This window comes from Vanessa atalanta, chromosome 15, assembly GCF_905147765.1.
Source record: "Vanessa atalanta chromosome 15, ilVanAtal1.2, whole genome shotgun sequence".
Lineage (NCBI taxonomy): Eukaryota > Metazoa > Arthropoda > Insecta > Lepidoptera > Nymphalidae > Vanessa > Vanessa atalanta.
The window spans coordinates 10,112,913-10,140,882 of NC_061885.1; the positions used below are offsets into that span (position 1 = coordinate 10,112,913).

General features: G+C 36.8%; 1 protein-coding gene across 1 annotated transcript; it reads right to left on the bottom strand.

The window, feature by feature from the left end:
• Positions 1–24,130: 24,130 nt before the first annotated feature.
• Positions 24,131–26,011, bottom strand: LOC125069554. The gene has a single exon (XM_047679075.1). It carries the CDS (start codon positions 26,009–26,011, stop codon positions 24,131–24,133), a length of 1,881 nt encoding a protein of 626 aa, XP_047535031.1.
• Positions 26,012–27,970: the final 1,959 nt, after the last annotated feature.

The window sequence follows — 27,970 nt, forward strand, 5'->3', positions numbered from 1 at the left end:
AATCCGTTAGGGAGAAAAAAAGTACAATTTAAAAACTAAACTAAAACTACTCTAAAGTTGAAAAAACTTTCATAAGCTTCTCGTAAAAAAGGTCGCGGAGTAATGTTCAGTTTTAGGTTTCCATTTTTTTTTTCTGACAAGTGCATCGCTTCAGGCGTAGCTGTACATTCACTCACTCAATAAAAGAGACGAATTGAGAACAATATATTTTATTTTCAAGCACTTTATTCGCTTGCATCTTGCTCGTTACTTTACCACGTAGTAATAGTTTATAAGGTTTAAATCCGAGAATCTCCGTTTCGAATTCCGGGTTGGCTCAGTAAAATTTATTGGGTTTTTCTGGCAAGAGAGCGGAGTTTGAAACTTAGTCTTGGAAAGCATGTGAAGCATTGGTCCAACGCTTGCCCTTTGTTCGCTTCTCTAATTGCTATTTTATTACACTGCACACACGTGCACTATTACATATTTAACGTATTTTTTTAGTTATCTATTTTTAGATGTTGAAAAAGAGTAACTACTGAGTTTCTTGCCGGTTCTTCTCGGTAGAATTTACATTCCGAACCGGTGGTAGCTTTATTTTAAATAGTTTGTTAAATGACGATTCAAAAGTGCTTGTAAAAGCCTACTTGAATAAAGTATATTTTGATTTGATTTGATTGCTATTGTTTCGTTCTATAAATATAATATAATATAAACTATTTAAAGGATTATCTTATCGCTACTAATATTATAAATATAAATAATTAAATTTTGTATACCCTTTGTCACGGGTACAGAAAAGGGGGAATCAGAGACCGGCAACTAGTGCCTTATATAAATCGTAGGCCAATTAGTCACTTGGCCACATCGAGATAGGGTTGGACGCATCGTAATTTAGTTCCGTGTCGCGATATTAAATACTAAATGAAGTGGCTTGACAGCAACTTCGAAACTCAGTGGATTCGCTGATAGATGGTTTCTTATAACAGAAACATTCTAGGGGTAAGACCCATGAGAACGAGACGAGACGATTAGATAATGCAGATATTAGACAGGAATATCAAATAAATGCCGGGCCAGATTTCCATTGGTCCAGTTCATTTCAGTTTCAGTCCAGGTCTATTGGTTTTCTACATCATATGTTTCTTATCTTTCATTGTTGTTGATGTATGTTGTTGAAGGAATAATTATTATTCTATTCTAAAATTTCCTAACCCAAGGTCGTTTGCATGAAATCACCATTAGATATAGTAAACTCGTGTAGACTATATTATATACACTTCTATAGACTCTTAAATACTCTTAAATATTGGACATCACATACATTACTCTGATCCCAATGTAAGCAGCTAAAGCACTGCGTTATGGAAAATCAGAAGTACCACAAACACCCAGACCCAAGACTAACTACAACAAAACAAAACAAAACTAATGAACTTATTCGACTCGGCCGGGAATCGACCCCGGGACCTCGGAGTGGCGTACCCATGAAAATCGTTTTACACACTACTCGACCACGGTTAGAACGCGTACATTTTAACCGATGATTTCGGGCTCAAACCCAGGCAGGCACCACTGAAGTTTCATGTGCTTAATTTGTGGTTATAATTTATCTCTTGCTCGGCGGTGAAGGAAAACATCGTGAGGAAACCTACATGTGTCTAATTTCAAAGAAATTCTGCCACTGAAAATGCTCCAAACCATCTCCTCAAAGGGAGATGAGGCCTTAGCCCAGCAGTGGGAAATTTACAGGCTATTAATGTAATGTGTAAAAAAATATTAAATTTATAAATAAAAAAATATCGTGGAATTGTATATAATTATGATTGAAATTACTAAAATATAAAAAGGAACAGCGATTGCGAGAAACGGAAAAATAATTTGAAACCATTTCATTTATTTCTCATCTAGTTTTTCTTTATTTTATTTTATTTTATTTTGTTATTACATTACTGTATAGAAAATTTTCCAATACAGACAATTCTATAGAATTGTTTTGTGCCTCTACATTATAAAGATATGCAAACACCCTTTAAAAAAAATGAATGCAGAGTTGTTATTGTTACGTTTTCTTTTTTTAAATTAATTTTTAGCTGTTTTATTTGTTTCTTAATATTATTTGATTTGTTGTAAGAACCTGTAAACGGAATGCATGGTTATCCGATATAAAGATATTAATGATTTTTTTTCTATAATACGTGTTGCAAATATCAAAACTTTAAAAATAAATGAACGTAGTTCAACCAATCACTTTTGTTCATAAATTAAATCTTTTAATAATTGATTTATGTCTAGTTTATCCTGAATTAAGAATGAATCTATTTCAGATTACTTTAATGACAATCAAACCAATTATTATAATATAGCTACTTTTTTTAAGCAAAAAGAAGATCTAAATATTCGTGTCTTATATCAAATTACTTTTTGTCCCATTTGCTGTCGAAACACTTGGCCCTTGGACTAGCGGTGCAAACAGCTTCATCAAAAGTATTGTACCTCGCCTTATTGCCTCCACTGGTGACAGGAGGGCTGGTTCGTTTTTAACCCAGAGGATCGGAATTGCGAATTGCGATTTAACGGGGGAATGCTGCTAGCATTCTTGCCACTATTCCACGTGGTCAAGATTTATACAGTAACTATTTTAAATTCATATTTGTATATATTTAAACACTGTTATCAATTCTCATGTGAATAATACTTTTTTATTGTTTTTTAAAATACTATTATAATTATTATCACCAACACGTTCTGTTTTATACTCTCCCATTATTAATAAAAGTAAACTCAGTATAAATATTGAATCATATATAATTATATATCTATACTATTTATAATAATACTATAAATGTGAAAGTAACTCTGTATGTGACCTCTTCACATTTATGCTGCTGTGCCGATTTAGATGTAATTTGGTATTGAGATAGTTTGAGTCCGGGGGTAGGTCAAAAGATATTGTTTTTAATTCACCCCTCGAGGGAGTAAAATGGTTTGATTTTTTATATATAATAAACTATATACGAGTATGCACAATTTCTAGAGATCGATAGCAAATAAAACTAATCGTCCAGACGAATTCCAATTATATTTCGCCGTATGATGTATCACTTCGTCGGTTCGGAAGTCAAATGGACTGCCATGTGCTTCCGGTTTTCGCCTCCGTTCATATTAGATGTCAACCTTGTTATTATTTCCTTTACACGAGTTAACATGGCGTAATATTATACGGACAATACGGTAAATTGGAAGGAACTTGTTTTAGGCCGCAATTATTACATCTAACCTTTGAACAATACCATTTAACGTAGTCAATGAACTCATAGGTATAATTTTATTAGATATTTTTGGTTTTAATGTTATATTACGAATGAAATAAATCTCTTGTCTTTTATAAAATCACTAAAAATGCGTTAGTTTTTTCTGCTAGTTCACAACACTAGCGTAACAATAAGAGGTGTCTTCGCCTGTGAATTAAAAAAAATGTGGCACATTTCAATAATTTATGTTTCTCGTTGGTAATAATTAATGTTCAAAAATTAGTAGACGATTCTTAATACGACTAATAAAATAGTAGACATATTATTTATATGGCATACATATATAATACTCATAAATATAAATTATCCTTTATTTAATTTTAACATAAATCTTGTAACTCAATTTATATTAATCTTAATAAGAGTCCTACTACAAGTAGCAGTAGTTCTACAAGAGCCGAGATGGCCCAGTGGTTAGAACGCGTGCATCTTAACCGATGATTTCGGGTTCAAACCCAGGCAGGCACCACTGAAATTTCATGTGCTTAATTTGTGTTTATAATTCATCTCGTGCTCGGCGGTGAAGGAAAACATCGTGAGGAAACCTGCATGTGTCTAATTTCAACGAAATTCAGCCACATGTGTATTCCGCCAACCCGCATTGGAGCAGCGTGGTGGAATATGCTCCAAACCTTCTCCTCAAAGGGAGAGGAGGCCTTTATCCCAGCAGTGGGACATTTACGGGCTGCTAATGAAAGAGTCCTACATTAATTCTTGGGAAGAAAAATATTAATTATACATATAAAATAAAAATCCGATATTGTAATTTGTTGCAAATGGCTACGAAACTAAAAATTTAAATTATAATATTATTTTCTATTGATCTTGAGGTCGTTTTTTTTTTAAATATTATTAAATTGCGTTGATACTTTTGAATACCTAAATCAGGCTTCGTTGTTTTATGTGGTATATATATATTATACTTTTATCAATTTTATTTAAATCAGGAACGTAAAAATCGGTTGCTTGTGCATTTTAAAGCCTCTGCCATAACAGACGATGAAGTAGCAAGCCTAAAACTGTACATGAGTGATTAAACACTAAAGCTATTCAAATCGTTTAAAGATAAAGTTTAGTTAACAATAGAATACCCTCTTCTCGTTTCATCGATATTTGGTAATATTATCTTCTCCGAACTTAATCACTGAAACGAAATTATTATTGGCTCCTATCGTGGTATACCTGTAAACTAAATATCGGAAACCCGCTGTACAAATTAAACTTGTAACTAACCTTTATTGAGGAACAAGGAAATAAACTAATTATACTAACTCCTATCTCATCCCGAATTTACAACATCCTAAACTTTCCTCGTACTGTGTTGTTAGACCTCGCGTTACCACTTTACATTGGGAAAGCGTATCCCAATTTCACCAATCTACATCAGACAAAATGCATTTTTGTAAAAAAATGTATTTAGCCAATATATTCCAATTGTACGGCCACAGTACAGTTTGACAGAACGTTAAACTTTAAAATATCAAAAAAATTTTGGATTACTTATAAGTAATTAAATAATATTGTATTTTTTATCTAAGAATATTTAAATAGTCGTTCCCCGTTTTTATATTGAATACCCATTAAAAAATTCAGGGCACTCAATAAAAAACCGCCCAAGTTCCGGGCAACAGCAATACATCCTCTGTGAGAATTTCAACTGTCTAACTATCACGGTTCATGATACAGCCTGGCGACAAACGGAAAGACAAACGGACGGACAGCGCCTTAGTAATAGGATCCCGTTTTACCCTTCGGGCACAAAACCCTAAAAAGTTGAACCGATCAACGAAATACCACATCCAGTGATAATAGTCTCATACTGATAGGTTTTCATGTAATTGACGCAAAAAGAAAAATTATTCATAATATAACTTTAACCTTTCATGATATAAAAGTTCCATATAAGTAGGAATGGGGGAGAGTGTTCATTCGATAAAATAACAAACATACAACACATACATTTTCCTTTAATATTATTAACCAGCTGCTTCGTGTGGTTACATCAGTGTAACGATTCCGGTTCGCTCCGATGAGCTGTAGCGTTATCTTCAATACCCAAGCCTTCCTCATGAATTGGGCTATCAAATGTGAAAAAGATTTTTTCCAATCCGACTGGTTGTTCTGGAGATTAGCGCGTTCAAAGAAGAGAACAAATTAACTTTTCAGCTTTGTTGTATTCAAATACTAGCAACCCGCCCCGGTTTTGTTGGTGCAATTTATTAATAATTAAAATGATATGTTATCAATATAATTTATAACCCTATGGCACTCTGGAGTAATGTAATTTTCAATCAGTAAAAAGAAATAGAATTAAATTTTACCTCTACATACAAACAAACAAATGTTATCTCTTTATAATATTAAAATGTATATAGAACTTTTGTTTGTTTATTAGCCGAGACGGCCCAGTGGTTAGAACACGTGCATCTTAACCGATGATTTCGGGTTCACCACTAAATTTTCATGTGCTTAATTTGTGTTTATAAGTCATCTCGTTATCGGCGGTGAAGGAAAACATCGTGAGGAAATCTGCATGTGTCTAATTTCAACGAAATTCTGCCACATGTGTATTCCACCAAACCACATTGGAGCAGCGTGGTGGAATATGCTTCAAACCTTCTCCTCAAAGGGAGAGGAGGCCTTAGCCCAGCAGTGGGAAATTTACAGGCTGCTAATGTAAAAAAAAATGTAATGTTCTAAAAGGTTTTAACACAGAGAAAGGTATTTTTTACCTATTCAAATTTTAGACATAATATATATTTTTTAAACGCCAAAATCGTATTGATTAACGTTGTACTAACTTAACTTTAAATCAGATTTTAAAAAATACCATTACGGCGCTTAAGTCTTTCTTTCTTTCCAAGGGCGACATGTTCTTAAATTTATTATATAGCTGTAACAAATACGATTTATATATTTGACTAGCTAGGCAATCAAAACATTAATTATTAGTGAGAGCATTATATTCCTGAAATATGAAGTGTTACTTTTATCAAAGCAGATTTTACGAATAAACACAGGTGTATACCAAATAATTCGTAATTTTTCTTATATATTAATTGGTTTTCCTTAACGATATATACTTTATAGATTGAGATAGATATTCACATAACCTTCATTAGTCCGCGGTTCGGAACTAACCTAATATATCGTTTGATACTTACGCCTAATTGGTCTGGCGGGAATAACGCATTAAATCATATTACGTGTTCCTAGCTTCAGTGTAACGTAAAATATCGCCGGTTAAAAATTGCTAAAAGCATTTTAGAATTTATTTACAAAATGCTCAAGCTATTTGAAAACTTGACGCTGAAAATTTGTACCAGATATAACCGGTTTAAGCAAGTTTGTCGCTGTTTTATATTGTAGAAAGTTTATTTCGAATTTCGAAAAAGATAAAAAAAAAGTCATGTATCGAACTCTTCATGGCGATTTGCTGCATAGAAGAGATAAACAAAAACAATAAACCATACAAGCTGTTACGCGCCGTTTCGCAATAACCTCACTTCCACTTCCTGTGAGACGAAGCAAAGAGTTATAATATTGTAGCCTATAAATTTTCTCATGGATAATTTGACACAAATATATATATATAGATCTTCTGTATGCGTGTCTGTCAATTAACTGGAATAGGCCGTATAAATTTTCTTTTATGCTTGGATCCACCCTGCCCTCAAAAAGGAAATTATTTTTTATTCACCCGGACGAATTCGAAAGGCATACATAGGTCCGATTCAGAATGAACGAAGAATAAAAAAAAATGTTTTGAATTGAAGGTCCTAAAGTCAAAGAAATATAGATTTTATTTGAGATCATATAAATAAAAAGGAATTAACTGCCTATAACTGGGACAAATGGTTGAGGAAAACGCAATACACAACGTTGAATAAATGCCAAAAGAACAAGCAACAAAATTATGATGATACGAATTCTATAGTCTTATAATTACAGTCAGCTCTATCGTAACCATTTCTGTAATTGGATTATCAGTAATAATTTCCCTATAATTTATCGAACAAAGCAATATTAGTTCAATTCAACAGTAAAGTTCAATCTTATTACTTTATTTTAAATAATAATAGTAGTTTCTAAATTATTTATTTTCTTCTTATATAATTTTATTGTTTTCAATGATTTGGGTAGAGTAATGTTTATTCGTAAATGTGAATTTATCATACTTTGTTCTAACTATAGCAAAACTTTTTATATTTTTTCTTAACTTTGAGCCAAGACATCCAGTCCAAATGCTGTTGATATAATTATTGCATCTCATGCGATTATGAATACGATCATAAGGAAACCAGAGTTTCTTAATATCACTGAGTGATCTCGGCTCTTTATCAGAATGTAAAAAAGTCTTAAACTTCAAATCCAGGATAAAAACGTGCAAAAGAAAACTAAATGTTAAATGCTCTACTAAATAATAACTCAGATGACACATTACCTCAGCTTCCATACTCAACCCTCTTATGGGATATATATTTTAAACCCCTTTAACGACTGTCTTTAACTCACAAAGCCTAAACGTCAATTTACTTAATTTATACTTCGAAAATGAAAAACTTCTATAAAAATCATCCTTGATTTCACACTCTGAGGTGATGTTTTTTTCAAAAATATCATAGCAACATGCTACTCCTAATTAGCATTAGCATTTTAGCATTAGAAGCCCGTAAATGTTCCACTGCTGGGATAAAGGCCTCCTCTCCTTTGAGGAGAAGGTTTGGATATATATTACATATTCCACCACGCTGCTCCAATGCGGGTTGGCGGAATACACATGTGGTAGAATTTCGTTGAAATTAGACACATGCAGGTTTCCTCACGATGTTTTCCTTCACCGCCGAGCACGAGATGAATTATAAACACAAATTAAGCCACATGAAATTTCAGTGGTGCCTGCCTGGGTTTGAACCCGAAATCATCGGTTAAGATGCACGCGTTCTAACCTCTGGGCCATCTCGACTCTCTCCTTACTCCTAACAGATACCGAAACACCGATGACTATAGGTTTAAATTTGAAAAAGACAAATATACATTCCCCAATTTAATGGCCACTTTTCATTCGCAAATATAAAGAAGAATTTAAATTATAATTATGGTTTATATTAGGTAAATATTTCTATCATCAGAAATAAGGTTTTCTGTAAAAACTTACATCCCCAAATTATGCCCTAGAGGAGATAGATGACTTTCGATAAATTCCATCTTACGAATAGTTCCATAAGAAATACCTGTTCAAAAATTCACGCCGCTGTCTAAAGGCTTAGGCTGTGCATTGTATATCAGTCGGTCAGTTTTTAAATGTATTAATATAATATGTATGTAGCTTTACATTTAATATAATCCTGAAAAATAAAGATTCAAAACTAAAAGTGAAATCTTACTTAAATAAAGTATATTTTAATATGTTTGAAACCTTCGAGTTTTACGGAATAAGCAGAACATAAAGAATAATATTTTTTTATAACAGATCAAAATGTTGTTGTCAATACGTTAACCATAACAATTTATCAATGTTTTATACATAAGTATAATATATATTTAATAATTACGGATATTATACAAAAATCTATCACTTATTTACCTCTGCTTAAATGTTGCTCTTAGTATAAATTAAATTATAAAATAAAATTATTGTACAAAAACGATTCAAAATATACTGGGAACTCAATAAAATCTCTAGAATTCCATAGACAGAATGAATAATAAGATTGAAATACAACTTAATTAACAACAAATAAAATAAAAAAGTATGTGCAATTCAAATTGCCAGACCCGTTGGCAAATCTTAGTTCAAAAAAAAGGCCAGGCAACAAAAATTCCTTGAGAACAACGCTTCTTCCAAAATTTGTACATTTTATTTTTACTTAACTGTGAAAGTAGAAAAAAAAATCACAATATAAATTGCGCTAATTACGTTGACGCGACAAAATACAAAACCAAATAAAATTTGCCACAATTTATCTAATTCGTCAAGCACTATTTTAAAATGAAGACATAAATAGGTGATTAAGAATTTGTTTGACCACAAAAAAAATAATTTTCAATTGTTAAAACATTAAACCGATATTTTACATTTATATTGTTACAAAATCTAAATTACCTTAAATAAAAATATGTAAATCTTCTATGAGGTTATTACATATTATATTAAAACAATATTTCCGTTTATTGAGACATCTATTTGTAAACTAGCAACACAAATAACGACTCGATTCGTTTTGTTTTTTCATTTGTCAGATACAAAGCTTTGTTTAAATTGTCTTTTTTGTAACGTAGATAAATAATTGGGGCTTAAGTAAGTAGCTTAAATAATGGAGATGTTTGATAAATCTATTAATGTTAAACCTTTATTTGTACATAATCTAGACACGCGGTAGCGTGTCAGCCAAGTTCTAGTAACAGAACTGGCGTGCAGCACCGTGTGTAATATTACACGAACCATTTGGAGCCACTTTTGTCCTCCTCATAACTCAAAAACTATTTGACATAAATGTGTCAAATTTGGCTCATATATTGAGACTCGTGAGATACATATGTTTTCCAAATTTCATAAACGTATCTCAAATGGTTATTTAGATATTAACGTCTAAAAATCGTCATTTTTATCACTGACTGACCTATAGATCAAAACTATATCCTACTTCCAGGTGACCTAGAAAGTTCAAATTTGGCATGCAGGTAGATAATTAGGCCAATATAAAGGAAAAAATCTGAAACTGGTAATTTTTTATCATTTTATTATAATTTTTCATTTTATTAGGTCTATTAGGAACACTTATATACTTAGTTCCTGTAATAACTGCAATAAAAAAAAATGATGTAAGAACCAGCAATCAAAACTTATGACAGCCGGTCTTAATGTGGATTTTAAGGTCTTCACGTGAATATATAACAAGTTGAATACCACCCTTAAGTTTTTTAAATCCAAATATTTCCGTTTTAGTACTTATGAGTATAGCCGACTTTAGTAATTATTACGTTATTAACTAGAATTTAGCGCATATCAATGGTGCAAAATATTTATACTTAAAAAAATAATAATAATAGGCATTTCTGTACACGGCGCGCGACGCGACGCCGGAGCAACGGGATAGGAGCGTTGCGATTAAACCTTAACGCGAACATGTCTGAGCGAGTGGCAACCGCGCTCATAAGAATTATTTCAATGCCTTCCGATGGAAGCTGCTTAGTCTATTCGACTGTATATTTTTTGTTTGAGTATACTAGTATACAACAATAAAATAGGTTTCGTGAAACTGTAGTAGAGTATGTATGTCGTAACTGGAATGATTTAAGTTTGTACTCTAGCGCTACAAACGGGGATCCTTATTGCTTGGAAGAACAGTATCGAGCAAGCTTGCTGATGTCAGCAGTCAGCAGGACTGGTGAATGGGTCCAATGGAAAAATAGAGAAGGTACATTGGGGACGTCGACAACAACAATAGCGCATGTAAAATAACAATTCAATTTAAACACAATTTAATTTGCGAACTAGAAGTCAAAACCAAGCTACAGATATTAAGTAATGTACATATATGTTCAAAGGAAACAATTCTCTATTTGCTTAGCATATTCTACTACTATACACAAATCACAGGGCCTTCGCCTTGACGGTGCTCTTTTCGACATAGGCTCCTCTATATTAAGTAAAGAGCAGGCTTACGTTGGCCTCTCCAGAGTTAAAACTTTAGATGGAGTACATCTTATCAATTTAGGTCCAAGTCAAATCAAGACACAAGAGAGCTCTATTGTAGAGTACAACCATCTGCGCACGTTATACCACCCCTATTTGGCCAAATTAAGTATAAACAGAAAACGCATAAAAAAAATCCGGAAACTGAATGGGCAATTCACTCGAACATTTCAGTGGTACCTACAAGAAAAATAAGAACATATCAAAAAAAAAACAATTATACCCCGTAAACGTAGGAAATAGGAAAATAGAATAGCTTAACAAAAACCATTTGATATTAATTTTGTTATTAATAAGTACCTACTAATAATTTATATACAAAAAGTAGTGATATCCCATCAAAAACATAAATGTAAAAATGAGAGCCAAGTTAAATATTATGATATATACCTTGGTTGTTGTCTTCAACGACAAAAGAAGTGAGATCTAAATTTGTGCCAAGTTAATATTCCTTTCTGAAATGTATTTATAACTACATAAAATGTCATTTCTTCTTATAACTTGGGATAATATATTGTTGCCTAAGGTCTGACTTGGCTAGTTCTTATATGTTTATAAACACAACTTGTAGTTTGTGTTTAGAATAACAAATTATAACTCAGAACATCTAAGAAGAATGGAGGACAGCTCAGTATTGCTTAGTTAGTATTAACGTACATTAAGAGCTGCGATTGTCCAGTCACTAGAAAACATGATTCTTAACCAGACACCATTGAATATTTGCGTGCTTAATTTGTGTTTATAATTCATTTGTAAAGGCTTAGAACTTACGAAGGCTATAATATAATTTGTATATGAGAACTAGCCAAGTCAGACCATAGGCAACAATATATTACCCCAAGTTATAAGAAGAAATGATATTTTATGTAGTTATAAATAAATTTCAGAAAGGACTATTAACTTGGCACAAATTTAGATCTCACTTCTTTTGTCGTTGAAGACAACAACCAAGGTATATATCATAATATTTAACTTGGCTCTCATTTTTACATTTATGTTTTTGATGGGATATACAGTTAACTGTATAAAAGCATGTAAATAGTCACAAAAGTCACTTAAATTTCTTGTTATTACTTATTGTATTGTTGTCATTACTACAAAATAAATAATAACATATTTTGTAATAATAACAAAAAAACAGTTAAGTTAGTTTGTTATTAACAAATAAATAAAAATGGAACAAAAAAATAAATACATATGGTGTCGTTATTAAACTGTACGGACTCGCATGACGGCATAAGAGAGAGCCCTATTGTTCACCGTCCCGGAATACCAGTCGGTATTACCCCGAGACGAAACATAGAAATATTGGATGTGTTACAACAAAAAGGTTAAATTGTAACACTACATGTGACGTCACAAAGGACAGTTATATACTCAGCTCATGTGTGTAAGTCTATAACAGTCCCTTGAGTTCCAGCACTGATTTTATTGGCCGCGTCGGCTTAGAGATTAGCTTAAAATAATAATTATTAAGCATAGATGTATTCACAAATAAAATTACACCACGCGCATAACTTGTTCTTATTTTAAATTGAATACTGTCCACATTAAAAGACATAATATTTTTCCGATTCACATAAAAAAATGAATGGATTATTTGTATTTCATCTAGAAATCTGATGAATCACTGTTTGTTTGTTTTGCGGACAGTGATTGATTGTCACTCGACCGATCCGATTGTATTCGCTGTCAGATTCGCATTACACTGTGCCAAATGAATGAGTTTGATTTTTATTTTCATTAACTCTGTTGACATTGACAGCTAATATTCCATAATAAATACGGATTGAATGATTAAAAAAAAGATTTTTTTTTTAAATAAGTAGGTTAGGCTGAGGCGAAAGTAATCTAATGATGGTCAATACAGCCCTATTAACTTTCCATTCTATCGCCAATACTCCACCGACTTGGAAAGTTGGATATATATCCCTTGTGCCAGCTGTTACACATACTCACTTTAACCTTTAGACCCTTTAAACTAGAACGCAGTTATACTACGTATTATTTTTAGCATTACGTCATCATATAAAAAGCCAATTTTAATAAATATTTTTAATTGATAGAAGAAGCAATGAGTGCGTTTTAAGTACCAGATAGACTTGGACGACCTACCATAAAGTAAATTCGGAATAGTTACAGATAAAATATTTAAAATCGCGATTTAGCCTTCAATAAAGTTCAACATGATTATTGTATATATCCGTGGTCAATTAATGACACTCTTGTACAAACCCTCTAACAGATACAAGACAAAGTCTTACAATCTTCAGTAACAATTATTATTAACAAATATATGATATAATCTTCTAATAATATCTAGCGTATTGCTGCTGACATGGCGCGCTTTTGACATCCGATTTCTTCCTAATCAAAATGGCCGCCTCGCTACCATAAACACGATGCTCCGCTATAGTGCCAGTAACCCGAAACTCTTTTCATAGATACGCCGTCACATTTTTATACAAAGAGGCGAGACACCGAAGCCGTTAATCGGCTTTTTTTGTCTTTTCACAATATTAAATTTGTTGAGTAAATTAATTAAAACTTGCCTTGGATGTAATTTATTGAAGTCCTTATATTAACTTTTAGTAGTTTATTCAATTCATTAAAAATGCATCGTGTTAAAATGCATTCAACGCTTTTTGCATTACACAAAATAAAATTCAATTAATATTTAAATTTATATGCTTTCATCACACTTTAAAGCGCACCCACTACAACTTTTTATCTCTATAGTTTTATTTTATTCAGAAAGGTAATATTTTGGACAATGACGACGAATTTCCCTGAACAAATGACTTTTTATTGAATATTTACACTGGGTTTGAATCGGGCTTAAACGCAGGACCTCGGTGTCGAATCCACTATAGCAAGGAAGCAGCGTGAATATTTTATAAAATATTTTCAAAAACATTAGAAAAAGGTTTACGTTACTGAAACTTATAATAAGCAACTACAATATAAGTACCGCACAACAATTTCTACAACTCTCGGAGAGTTACGCCGGAAGAATGAGTGGAGAGGAGAGGAACACCGTGCTGCCCACCGTCTTCCTTAAAAGGACCGCAGTTTTAATGTCATCAAAATCTTCAATGTTAACTAATTTAACAATAAATCTTTCCTCGATCATTGCAATCAATGCAAGAATTCCACCAAGATCAATTAACAAGATCACAAAATAAACAAAATATGGATTCCTAAAACAAAAAAACACGGGCACATCAAAATATCAAACTAGAAATAGCAGAAACCACAAACGACACGTCTGTGGAGATTAGAAAGACTAAGTAAAAAAGAAAGACCAATTAATTTCATCGATAGGAAACCTGCGTAACGTTGAACTAATAAGGTTTTAATTCAAGATTAGCACATGATCGAGAAAACATAAAAACTAAAACAGTTTCAAACAACTTAGAGTTTAAAAGTTCTTATAAAACTTCATGTAGTTTGAAGTAACAAGTAGGATATAGCGATTTTATTTTTAAATGTATAAAAGGCTAAGAAAATATTTCTACTTTGTGCGAGCCCGTCTGGGTAGGTAACACCTACTCATTAGATATTCTACCGCCAAACAGAAGTACACTGCATTGTTGTGTTGCAGTTTTAAGGGTGAGTGAGCCAGTGTAACTAAATTTTAGCTACCGAAGTTGGTTACACTTTGTCGATTTAAATTTTCTTAATTAATATTTGTTAATATTTCTTACGTTTATGGGCGATGGTGATCACTTACCATCGAGATACACATTACCAAGACCACTTAACGCCTATCATAAAAAAAATGTTAGCGGTGCGATTATGTATAACATTTAATAAAAGAGAATATAACTTACCTAGAGCCGAAATGACCCAGTGGTTAGAACACAAGGAACCTAACCGAATATCACGAGTTACAAAAGTAACTTGGTGTAAAAACACCAAGAATTTCTGAATCGACATGTACTAAATTTGTGTTCTTAAACTAGTATTCCGTGGTAAAGAAATTGGAATAAACTTCAAACTTTTTCATCAAGAGGAGAGGAATGAGGCCCAACCCTCATTTACATGCTGTTATTTTACTGAATTGATCTCGTGTTAAACATCGTGAGTTTGATGAAATTATCTACATATGTATCTAACAACTCGCATTGGAGGAGCGTGGTGGAGTAAACCACCTTCTCTTCAAAAGGAGAGAAGGCCAAGTCAAGTGCCAGTGGTGGGACATTTCTAAACTGTTACTTTACGTTATATAAGTAATATAAAACTTAACCGTCAGTTTCTGGACCGCTAATCAATGTGAGATTAACGAATCGGAACAACTACGTAACGCTCACTGGTCGCTTATCGCGTCATCAACTCCCACTAACATTTGGATCAAAATAAAATTAATTAATTTGAACTTGATCAGAGAAAGCAGGAGGTTAATATTGAGATATTTATATACATATTGAAACAAACATTACTTGAATATAGTATCATTTTACTTACGTACTTTACCGCTGGGAATATTTATTATATTTTATTGCAAGCATGCATGGAGATATTAACCACTCCTTTAGAGTAAAGTGACAAATACACAACTCACACAAGCACGCACACGTTCACACACACAAATGTATACATGCAATGATTGTCGATGTGTGTATACATCACAATCATTGCATCCATTTATATCTTTGTATTTATAATTGCATAGTTATTATGTATTATATAAGTTGATTAATTTCACAAGGAGTAAGAAAAGTAGATACATTAAAATAATGGTTTCTTTTAAATTCAGAATGTATGACGCCATAGTGTACTGACGCATAATCTAATATTTTGAAATAGTGCTTATAAATATTTTACTTATTATTATTATTAAAATAATATAAAGCAACGAAGTTTATAGCGTAATTATAAACGTACGAGTAAAAAGCGTTGACGGAAAAAGAGAATGATGTCATAATGAAGCGTCATATCGTTTGCTATAACGGCATATGATTCGTTGTTATCTTCAAGTGAATCCAATATAACTTTCTCGTCAATAATAGTGCTTGTTACACCGTTAATACTTTGCATGGTTGTGTTCCTTTTGAAAAGGTTAGCTGAGTAATAATTACACGCACGAGAAACAGGACATCTTAACTGTCATGATTGGCAAAGAAATGTGATGTTTATTTTAACGAACTCCAACAAATATTATATACAAATAAAATATATAAATAGCTACTGCACAAATCATGACCGCTTGGAATTATGGCGAGAATGGTAACAGCATTTCCCCGTTGAATCGAAATTCCGAAACTCTATACGAAAAATGAGCCGGCCATGAACCAGAACCTAACAGCAATATTAGATTTTTTTATTATATCAGTATCCAATGTCTATGAGTAGAAGACTCGATTTGACTTTATTTTGACGATATGTCTTCAAAGTATGAATAATAAAAAAATAATTTTAAACCAATCATATCTAGCTAAATTAATCTTGGTGGTAAGGCTTTGCACACGCTCGTCAGAGGTACCACTCATCAGATATTCTGCCGCTAAACAGCAGTATTCAGTATTGTTGTGTTCCGGTGTGACGAGTGAGTGCGCCAGTGTAACTACAGGCACGGGGGACATAACATCTTAATTCCCAAGGTTGATGGCGCATTGGTGATTTAAGGAATGGTTAATATTTCTTACAGCGCCTTTGTCTAAAATAAATATCATTTTGTACTGGCTCGTGGTATACATATGTGTCCTTGGCACATTGTTTGATTTGTCATTATACGGCGTCGTCTATTTGCAAACGCTGGGAACTTGATGGCGCTTTTAACGGTATGGAGTTCGCTACGTCATAATATATTTAGAGAAGTCTGCCTGGTCAGTCTAGTGGATAGATATAAGTCCTCAGATCCAGACGCCATGGGTTCAAACTCCAGGTCGAGCCGATAAAAAGTTATAAGGTTTGTCTATCGAAAAATCTTAATCCACTTCAATTGTCTGAACGTCTGGAAGTCGGAAGTGTGTACACTCCGTGCCTCGGTTGGTTCTGCGACTGAACTCTGTCCTATCGTATAGAATTTGCCGTCCTGGCGGATTATATAAGAATGAGGGATTAAAGAGTGCACTTGTCTACTCACACACTTGTACTATAGTTTAGCATTTTTATTTTTTTTAGCATTAGCAGCCCGTAAATGTCCCAATGCTGGGATAAAGGCCTCCTCTCCCTTTGAGGAGAAGGTTTGGAGCATATTCCACCACGCTGCTCCAATGCGGGTTGGCGGAATACACATGTGGCAGAATTTCGTTGAAATTAGACACATGCAGGTTTCCTCACGATGTTTTCCTTCACCGCCGAGCACGAGATGAATTATAAACACAAATTAAGCACATGAAAATTCAGTGGTGCCTGCCTGGGTTTGAACCCGAAATCATCGGTTAAGATGCACGCGTTCTAGCCACTGGGCCATCTCGGCTCAAAAAAAAAAAAAACTATTACTACTATAGTATGCCCTGCGTAGTTGACTGGTCTTTCTTGAGATTGACTGAAATCAATTCAGGACAATATTATAATTTAGAGTAACCATGATTTAGGCATAATAAAATTGCTCTATATCATCTAATTTATATATGTTTGTTAAGAAACTTGTCACAAACCCGACTTGGGCAATCTGACCTTATCTCGTCAGCTTTATCCCTAAGGTGTAATCGTTTATGGAAAACTAGCTGCTCAACGCTGCTTAACCCACGTCAAAAGTAACTATTCCACCCTTGTGAGTCGTAGCGTCGTGTTACTATACGTCATTATATATCGATGTTAAGATATAGATATGTATATATATAATTTAAGCCGAGCTGGCTCAGTAGTTCAAACGCGTGCATCTTAACCGAAGATTGCGAATTCAAAGACAGGCAAGTACTACTGAATTTCTATGTGCTTGATTTGTGACCGTAATTCATCTCGTGCTCAGTGAAGGAAAAGATCATGATATTATCCACTTACCTCCATGTTTTTATTTCAGTGAATTTCTGCCACATGTGTATCCGCCAATCCGTATTGGAGCAGCGAAATGGAATCAGCTCTGAACCTTCTCCTCTATGGGAAAAAGTGCCACCTCTATATTTAAAAAGTCTAGACCTATATATTATATCAAGGTGAAACAAACGTTAGCATGATTCAGAACCCCATTTTGTTAAACCGTATAAAATTTTATACGGTTTAACAGTCTACATAACCCTAGTAAGATTAACCAATTTTTCGAGGATATATCAAGTTTAGTTTTCAAATTCTGTGACAATTCAATAGTGTTTACGGTGAAAAGACAAATTAACAATAGCATCACATACAGTATGTTTGTACTTATTTATTTATTTATTCTTTATTGCACCCAAACTTAAAACTAAAAATTACAGTATTGTTACACAAAGCTGCATGAGGTGCAACAGGCGGCCTTATCGCTAACCAGAGTTCTCTTCCAGGCAACCTTTGGGCAGAGGATCATAATATTTACATATATGGGAAGGGTACAGTAATTTTAAGTCAGCTTAGTACATAATATAATAGTAGACAATACACAGATAACAATAAATATATGATAAAAAAGGAGATATAACAGAACAAAAAATTAAGAACGACAACGACTGCTTAGTATTACTACTACATTGTACTTATTTAATATATTATAAATTTTATTTACTACTGCTAAATGCGTCTCCAAACTTAAAATTTCACAATCGTGAATTAGTTTAGCTAAGTTTTATATTTTTATTATACGGGAATTGTCTTTTATAAGGATAGGGTTCCTTATAAAAGTGTTTTATTACATATTACTTACGTATTAGGCTGATTCCATTACCCCATGTCAAAGTTTAACTGACACTGTCAGTGTAATGTTAGTTTCGGTTACCTTTTGTGACCCTTTAAGAATACTTTATGTCAGTATGTCGGGTACGTATGGATCTATAAACATACGGCACTATATTATAAATTAATTATTTTTTAATATGATAAACTTTTTTCTAATTTAATTTTGGCTTTTATTTGTGCCGAGAGGGCACAGATTATTTCGCCAATGTCACGTGCGAATGATAAACTTAACTTTTTTTTTTGCCGTCGTTACTCTTAGTCTCACACACACTAAGATCCCGTTAGCACGAATATCACTTGTACTACTGTACGATATTTTATGTGGAGGGGCGTGCCTTCGTAAGTGAATAGATATATTCTGATAAAGTATGTTTTATTTATTAAGTAGTGTGCTTGTTCATTTGTGTGGGAGTGACATACATACTACCTTACCACATCAACAAGACCCAATATGATTTATTATGATTGGATCTTTTTATTTTTATTTATATAATTTTGAAAATTAAAGGATTGTTTGTGATTTTTAAATGAGCTGACATCCTTATTTCATTTCAATCTAAAATTACTACAGTTATTTTTACACGGTTAATAGTTATAATATAAAAAGGCAATATATTACAAAAATACAGAACATTACTACACTCGTCTATATGTTTTCAATATAAATAATTACTACCTAACACCTGACACCCTATCACGCTCGGTATGCGTGGGCGATAACTAGTCTTGATATTCGCAAAATATGTTGCGCCTAACACAGATACATGCCATAACAATAAAAATACTACATCCTATTGTCATGTATCGATTTGCTTTTAAATTGCTGAAGTATACGACTAGTCTAGATCCGTGTCAAGTGATAAGAAATTTATTTATTCCTGCGCTAAAACGTGTTTTTTGTATTACTTTTTCAAACTCAACGTACAAAAACACGGATATGCAGGTATTTTATACGTCAGGAGAATTATTTATCTGCAACACGAATTGCAAACTTGACAGAAATAGCATCAATAGTACAATTGTTACAAAGTGTTGTAAAAAAAGTGATAGTTACGGCACGCTTAAAGGAAACCATTAAATAAATAAATACGCATCAAAATGTTTAAGAAATAAATTAAATAAATATAATTATTTTATTATTATCACCATTATTATCAATAATAATATATGTCTACTGAAATCGAACGTTAATTTTATTAATCGACGTATGAACTTATCTAAAATATTATCTGTGGAAAAAGTGTACGTGAGTAGTTTTCATAAGCTTGTTAAAAAAGATTAGATCGGAGAAAAATAAAAATGGCGTGTGTTTTATAGCTGATCCTAAAGATAAACATAATAAAAGATTGATGAAATAATGAGGTGTCACTTTTTAATAGTTAATGTAATTTAAGCTATTGAAAGAAGTTTTCTTACACAAAGGATTTAACGTGCAACACATGTCGTGAACAATAGAAGAAGTTAGAGAGGAAGAAAGGGAAACATCGCCTTCACGGGGCATAATGCCTTTTCCTCACGTGACGATTTCTGCTCGTTCACTCTACTGTAGGCCACGTAAAAGAACTTCGTTCCAAAAAATAAGTTTAAATCAAACTGTATTTAAAAGAAAAAGACAGATAGAAAGAGAAAGAGAGGGAAAGGTAATCTGGAAGGGACATTACGCTTTTCCCTTACGTGATGATTTCTGCCAGTTCACTGTGAGCCGCGTAAAAGATATTCGTTCCAATAAGAACGTAGTCCACATTTCAAACTATTTGCACCACGAAAGTACATCCTCTAATCCTCTGTCGGTTGCAATACGTACTAAGACTCCTCGGTATATTTCGTTATGCAGAACACGGCTTAGTCCTTGTAACATGCATTAGATTTGTAGATTTAAGACTTGAAGTGGATTATTACTAGAAATATACTAACAGTGTTGTCTATTTAAATGTTTACACTGAACGGTTTGATCTAGTAAAGATATAATATTTACCAAAACATAACAGTTATTGTGCATTGTATGTTTACATTTCGCAAGCGTATTAGTGGATTCAGGAACTTTACTTACGGTCTGGTTTGTACGAGTTATGTATCGATAGCCTGCCTCTTTAGCCTAGTAGATAGCTTATGAGGCTGCAGATGATAAGCTATTTCGAGGTCCTGGGCTTACGGCCCCTAGTTAAGCCGATATTGGGGTTTTTTGGAAATAAAATTTCAGTAGTGGCCCCAAGTTAGCAGTGTTGAAACTCTAGTGGCAGGCGAAGCCATCGATCTTTTGTCTGGACTCTGGTTGGGCGGTCACATCGGATAATAAATGATAGAACAGAGTATGAGCCTGTGTTTACGCACTCGAGGACATTAAAATATATTTTGCCAACACCAAACTTAAATCGGTCAGGTGGACAGCATATTGCTAGACTTAAACAGTTTCAGAAACATCCAAGTTTCTAAAGAATAAACGTATAAAAACACTTGTAATATACCTTACTAATAATAATTTAGAGGACTTTATTTATATGATTTTTATATTAGGTATTATTATTAGTTTGTAAATATTTTTATGTATATTTATCGACTCATTCACTAAACTTACCTAGATTACTTGATCTCTCTCAGATTGGCTTATCTGGAATAGAGGGTTATAACCATAAGACCGCCCATTGTACAACGAAACCATTGTATTTACTAAATCTTAGCAATTTTCTTTACTGGAACATTATTGTTAAAATTTTACACTAACGTATTTTAATATGAAAATTAAATACTACACATTCGTTAACTCTATTTTTAAGTTTAATCTCAAGAACTACATTTTGATAAATAATTCGTAACTAGTCACAGTAAATGATCTAGAAACCTCCGAATGTAAATGCTATGAAATATCATTTATATCCGTTGTGTTTTGGTAACATTTATTATTGTTTTTCTTTAAATATATATATATTTTTAATTATATTAGTATAATGTACAACTTATTTTTAACTTATCAACGACCGGTCCTGTGCAGCCCGCAACCAGCGGCTTCCCGCGACCTTCACCAGGTCGTCGGACCACCTTGTGGGGGACCTACCCACGCTGCGTCTTCCGGTCCATGGTCGCCATTTGAGAACTCCTCGGCCCCATCGGCCATCGGTTCTTCGAGCAATGTGCCCCGCCCACTGCCACTTAAGTGTGGCAATTCTTCGGGCTATGTCGGTGACCTTAGTTCTTCTGCGGATCTCCTCATTTCTGATTCGATCTCGCAGAGAAACTCCGAGCATAGCCCTCTCCATTGCCCTTTGGGTGACCTTGAGCCTTTTTATGAGGCCCTGGTATTTAAAAATAAATATATAATTATAATCATTAAAAAAAATCTCTGGAGCCATTGTAACAACAGGCACATAACGGTGTGTTGTGAGTTACACTGGGTCACGCACATTTCAAACCGGAACACAACAATGCTATGTACTAACTGCTGTTTGGCGGTACAATTTGAGTACCTATCTAAACGGGCTAGCACAAAGCCCTTTTTTTTTTTTTCGCTGGAAAAACGCTTTACGCGCTTCCCCCACGTGATGGTAAGTGGGGGGGTGTGTGGGACTCCCCGGAGCCCTGGACGCGGAGTGCGCCCAGGTACGCCGGATTTACCCACTAAAAAACCAGCGGTACCCTCTCCGTCTTTCGGCGGGCGCCACGGGATTGCTTACGCATGCTACCGTGACGCCCTGACGGTCGGCCTCCAACACCTAGAAGGGGTTCTCAGGGTACTGAGACCCTCCTAGTCCCTGCGACGCCTATTGAGGCGGGGGGAGAAGGTGCGCGTAGCGCTTCTTCCTCCTCCCTGGTCGTCTTCGGCGGAGCGGGTCTGCAGCGGCATCCTCTTCCCGCTCCCGCTCCGCGGCTTCCTTCTGCGACATCACGTTTTCGCAGAAGGAGCGCATCTCCGACCAGCACGTCTCGCTACTGAGCATTTCGTTGACGATGCTCGGCAGCGAGAGGTCTCCGCCCATAGTCGCCGCCAGGGTGTGCCTCTGGGGCCCCCACGCAGCACACTCACTGAGGGTGTGGTGCGACGTGTCGACTAGCGCACCACACTCGTGGCAGGAGGGTGACACCTCCCGCCGCGCTATTCCGTGCAGGTACTTACCAAAGCACCCGTGCCCGGTAAGTACCTGTGTCATCCTGAAGGTGAGTGTGCCCTTCTTTCTCTCGACCCAGCGACTCAAGATCGGACGGAACGGATCGCCTCCACTGTCGCCAGGCCCGCCGTGGGTGACCCCAGATCCTCCTGCCATCGGACGATCAGGGCTTGCTGGGCTAGAGCCCTGATCCGCCCGACCTCTGCCGACCCTGGACGGTCGCCGCGGTTCCTCGTTTCGACCCGGAACCGGTACACCTCCGCGAGCACCTCCGCCTGGAGCTCCCAGGGAGGATCGCCCGCGAGAAGTGTCGCCGCAGTCCACGACACCGTACGGTACCCTCTGATGCCTCTCACCGCTATGACCCTCTGCGGCTTCCGCAGCAGGGCCCGATTGTGAGCGGTGAGGGCGTCAACCCAGATCGGAGCACCGTACAGCGCCATCGACCTCACTACGCCGGAATAAAGACGCCGGCATAGCGATCCCGGTCCTCCCACATTCGGAAGGAGGCGGCCGAGAGCGGCGGCGGCGTTGATGAGCCTCGGGCCGAGATGGACAAAATGCTGCCCGAAGATCCATCGACCGTCCAGGATGAGGCCCAGATACTTCATCTGGGCCTGCACCTTGATCACCGTCCCCCGGACGGTGATACTCGCCCCTCGTGGGGGTCCTTTCCGTGGACCGTGGAATAGAAGGGCCTCCGTTTTATTTATCTCCCCCCTGTTGGCGCACGCAGGTGTGAACCTGCCCCTTGTTGAGAAGGGACAGGTCGGAGAGCAGTGCCCACACCTGGACGGCCCTTCCTCGCGGATTCGTGGCAGGGTTGCCCCAGGCACGCGACTTTGCGTTTAGGTCACCAAGAACCACTGTCGGTTTAGGCGACTGCCTGGCCACCACAGATATGACAAAGCCGAGATAGATCTCAAACTCAGCCAGGCTGCGGTTCGGGGAGAAGTACGTTCCAACGACCACGTACTCCCCCCACCCCACCACTACGTAACCCGAGCCCCTTTCAACGAGTGAGATGGAGGGACCCGTTCCGCTTTTCGCGAGGACCGCCACGGTACCATCCGAGTCCCCTACCCAATGAGGTAGGGGCGGGACATAATAGGGCTCGCAGGCCACCGCCAGATCTATCCCCCACTCCGCCATGGACTGCAGTAGTAGGTCCTGAGCCCCGGCGCAATGGTTGATATTAGCCTGAAGGAAGCTGAATTGTGCGCTCATGTTGACATTGCAGCTTCCTCCTCTGCTGGGCGCTGTCCGACGTTGGTGGTGGACTGGGTGCCTAAGGCCACCTTACCTTTCGTGTTTGGGGGATTACATTCTTTTGACCCCATCATGTGTCCGGAAGGCTTGCCAGCGTCTGTGCACACCGCACAGCGCAGCTTCCCGGTGCATTCAGCCGATTTATGACCATCAGCGCCGCACCGGAAGCAAAGGCTCCCTCGATCCGCACTGAATGGGCATAGCATCCTTGTATGGCCAAGGCCCATGCATTTGTAGCAACGCAGAGGGCGCTGCTCCAGCACGTATACCCTGGCCGAGCTCCACCCAACCAAGAGCCGACCGGCGTCAGATAGCTTCTTCGCCGCAGCTATTGGGCATGTCACGCGGACCATACCCATGTAACTGTGCGCACGTGCAATTTCTCCACACCTTATCACTTCAGTGGGACAGTTACCCTCGCGAGCGACTGCCGCGATGATCTTATCTTTGGTGACGGAGTCGTCTAGCCCCGTCAACTTTATGTCCAGTTTTCGTATGGGATGGACGACGTTGGCCACCCCATCCAACACTGTGCGGAGTTTGTCGGCTAGTTTTTCTACTTGGCTCGACTGTGCTCTCGGCAGCTCCAGCACTCTGGCCCCCGTCGCCGAGCGTCGGACTTTTAACCCGCCATTGATCCCGAGTTCCTGCAATTTTATGCCTTGCTCAGCGCGTTCCAAGACCTGGGCATATGTGACGCCTTTCTGCTCCGCTTCCGGCTGCAGCGTAACCACCACTGCAGCTGTACGAGGAGCAGTCAGCTTTGGCTTAACCGCTTGAGGTGCCTTAAACACCGTGGTCTTTGTTCCAGCTGGACCAACTGGAGGGGAAGCCTGTTTCCTCTTCTTTCCTTTTTTAACCACAGTGGACCAGGACATCTCCTGGGCCATCTGTGGCGGAATCATCTCCGGCGCGATCGGGGCGCTTGAAGGCCCAGCGATGGGTGCCGGTGGAGCAGCTGGTGGCACCCGCATAGATGTGGACTTCGGCGGTGGAGCCGAATGAACTGCCTGCGCGTGGGTCACAACAATTTGCTGCGCTGATTCCCGCCTCTTATCTGCAGCTAATGGAGGGCGCTGTATTTTTGCAGGAGGGAGGCGCTCCTCTAATTCGGCAAATCGGGCGTTGAGCATTACGCCTATCGATGACATAATGGAGGCCTTTAAATTATCCACCGTGAGAGCATCTTGTGCGGAGCTGGTGGACGCCTCATTTACCACAGCGACCTTGGTCCGCATCTCCGCACACTCGCGGCGGTGAGCCTTCACCTCAGCCTTAAGGCTGTCCACCTCTTTGCGCAGGCGTCCATTATCAGCGCGGAGCTTTCGAGTTTCCTCGGCTTCTGTCCGAGACGCTAAGGCATCTACAATGGCCTGTAGTGCAGCCGCCGACTCCCGCAGTTTTTTGCCAAATCCTCCTTTTAGGTTGGAGGACTTTTGTGCCACCTCCAAAATGAGGGCTGCGCTTCGGCCCGCCTGTGCACGAAGTTCCTCCGCGCCCATTTTTGTAGGATCCTCGGCATGGACATCCGAGGAGGAAGATTCCTCGGAGTCCAAAACAGTCTGAGGAGGGTCCTTTCGAAACGCTCGACTACGAAGCGATCGTTCGAAGGCCTCCTCTCTAGCCTCATTGGTCTTAGCCTTCAGCTCAGCCTTAGCCCGAGCGAGGCCACTGCCACGACCTTTGGCAGTTTTGCCGCGAATAGCAGGCTTGCTTTTCGCAGCCATTCTTGTCTCCGTCTCCGTGTCAGAATCGGAGTTAAAAATAGTGAGGCCCCCATATGGCCGTTTTCGGCGAACTAGGGCGTCGGACGATAACTCCGTGTCGACTTCCATCGCCGAGAATAAACAATACAAAAAAAAAAAAAACAACCAAACAATAAAATATATATATATATATAAATATCTGAAACAATAAATAAGGTCTAAAAAGACCTATTCAAAACAACAAAAACCAATCCTTAAACAAAACAAGTGTCCATATACAAAGCAAAAAGTCCAGACGCGTAACACGTCAGAGATAACGAAAACCAGTTTACAAGCCAGGTGTCGTTTTAATTCATCAAATCGTAAATTTTTATCGCAATATTCAACACAACCTCAGTCGAAGACGTCCGAACGGCGAATCTAGCACAAAGCCCTGCCACCAAGTAATAATACTTAAATATCGTTGAAATATTATTACATACTTCTAATGTTAACATATCAATGATCAACAAAAACTAACCAAACAAATTAATGCACACGTCATCACCAGATTCATAAGAAGTTATTGAAAAAGTTCATCTAAAGATAGATATAGATCTAGTTCAGTAATTGCGTCAGTATGATTGACCCAATTCCTGAATAAATATTAAGTACAATATATTACGTGACCTATAAAAAAAAACATGCATGTACATATGTCTAAACAACTATCCATTTTGTTTTATGGATCTGTAGATAAGATTACCACAGATAATATAAGTTTTATTATTATTAGTGTTATTTTTTCGGCTACATTTCGAAAAACATTGATATCAATTAGTAGAAAGTGGTGGTAGTTCGTTAAGAAATATAAAATCAGAATAAAATGTTGCCAGTGTGTAATGAATAATATTTAATGAAATTGTTTTTCTTAATAAAATAAACAGCCTGTAAATTTCCCATTGCTGGGCTAAGGCCTCCTCTCTCTTTGAGGAGAAGGTTTGGAGCATATTCCACCATGCTGCTCCGATGCGTGTTGGTGAAATACATATGTGGCAGAATTACGTTGAAATTAGACACATGCAGGTTTCCTCACGATGTTTTCCTTCACCGCCGAACACGAAATGAATTATAAACACAAATTAAGCACATGAAAATTCAGTGGTGCTTGCCTGGGTTTGAACCCGAAATCATCGGTTAAGATGCACGCGTTCTAACCACTGGTCCAACTCAGAGCCGAGAAAAAAAATAATAAAAAAATTTAATAGGACGACTAATTCGTATGTTTGTTACCGAAACAAGTTCGAACTGATGTAAACATTTTAATACGACTTGGTAAGTTAAGTAGTAAGCGGCCGTAAGCGAGCAAGTCCTCTACGTGAATTGGAATGGTGTATCGAACTCACCGGAACCCATGACGTAAGCGACATGGGTGCTCTAGCATACCGGAATACCCACTAACAAACTTTTCTTTGGCGGCGTTTCTTCGGCGACAGGCGCTATCCTCGGGATCGCTTTCGCGTGACGCCCTAAAGCAAGGTGCAGGACCTTGCTTTAGGGCGTCACGCGAAAGCGGACGTAGGAAAACAACAATCAACATGACGTAGGAACATTATTTATCTTCATCTGTTATCATGTGTGGATTTTATCTTACAACAGACTTAAATCAAGTCCGCCTAACTGATTGATCTGAAATTTTTCATATCATTTTCGAGACAATAGATTATTATTAAATCCTTTTTGGGACAAGGTATCCGTTTCTATAATAAAATTCCGAAGACATTTTTAACTTTGCCGTTTCATAAATTCAAATCATTTGTAAAAAATACATTGGTAAAGAAGGCATATTATTCGATACAAGATTATATAGATGATAAAAAATCGTGGAGTTAACGCTTGTTAACTTCCAAACAGGATATGATACATACATATATAATTGTATTTAACTAACACGACTGTATTTTTAGATGTTGAAAAAGAGTAACTACTGTGTTTCTTGCCGATTCTTCTCGGTAGAATCTACATTCCGAACCGATGGTAGCTTCACTTAATATAGTTTGTTAAATGACGATTCAAAAGTGCTCGTAAAAGCCTGCTTAAGTAAAGTAT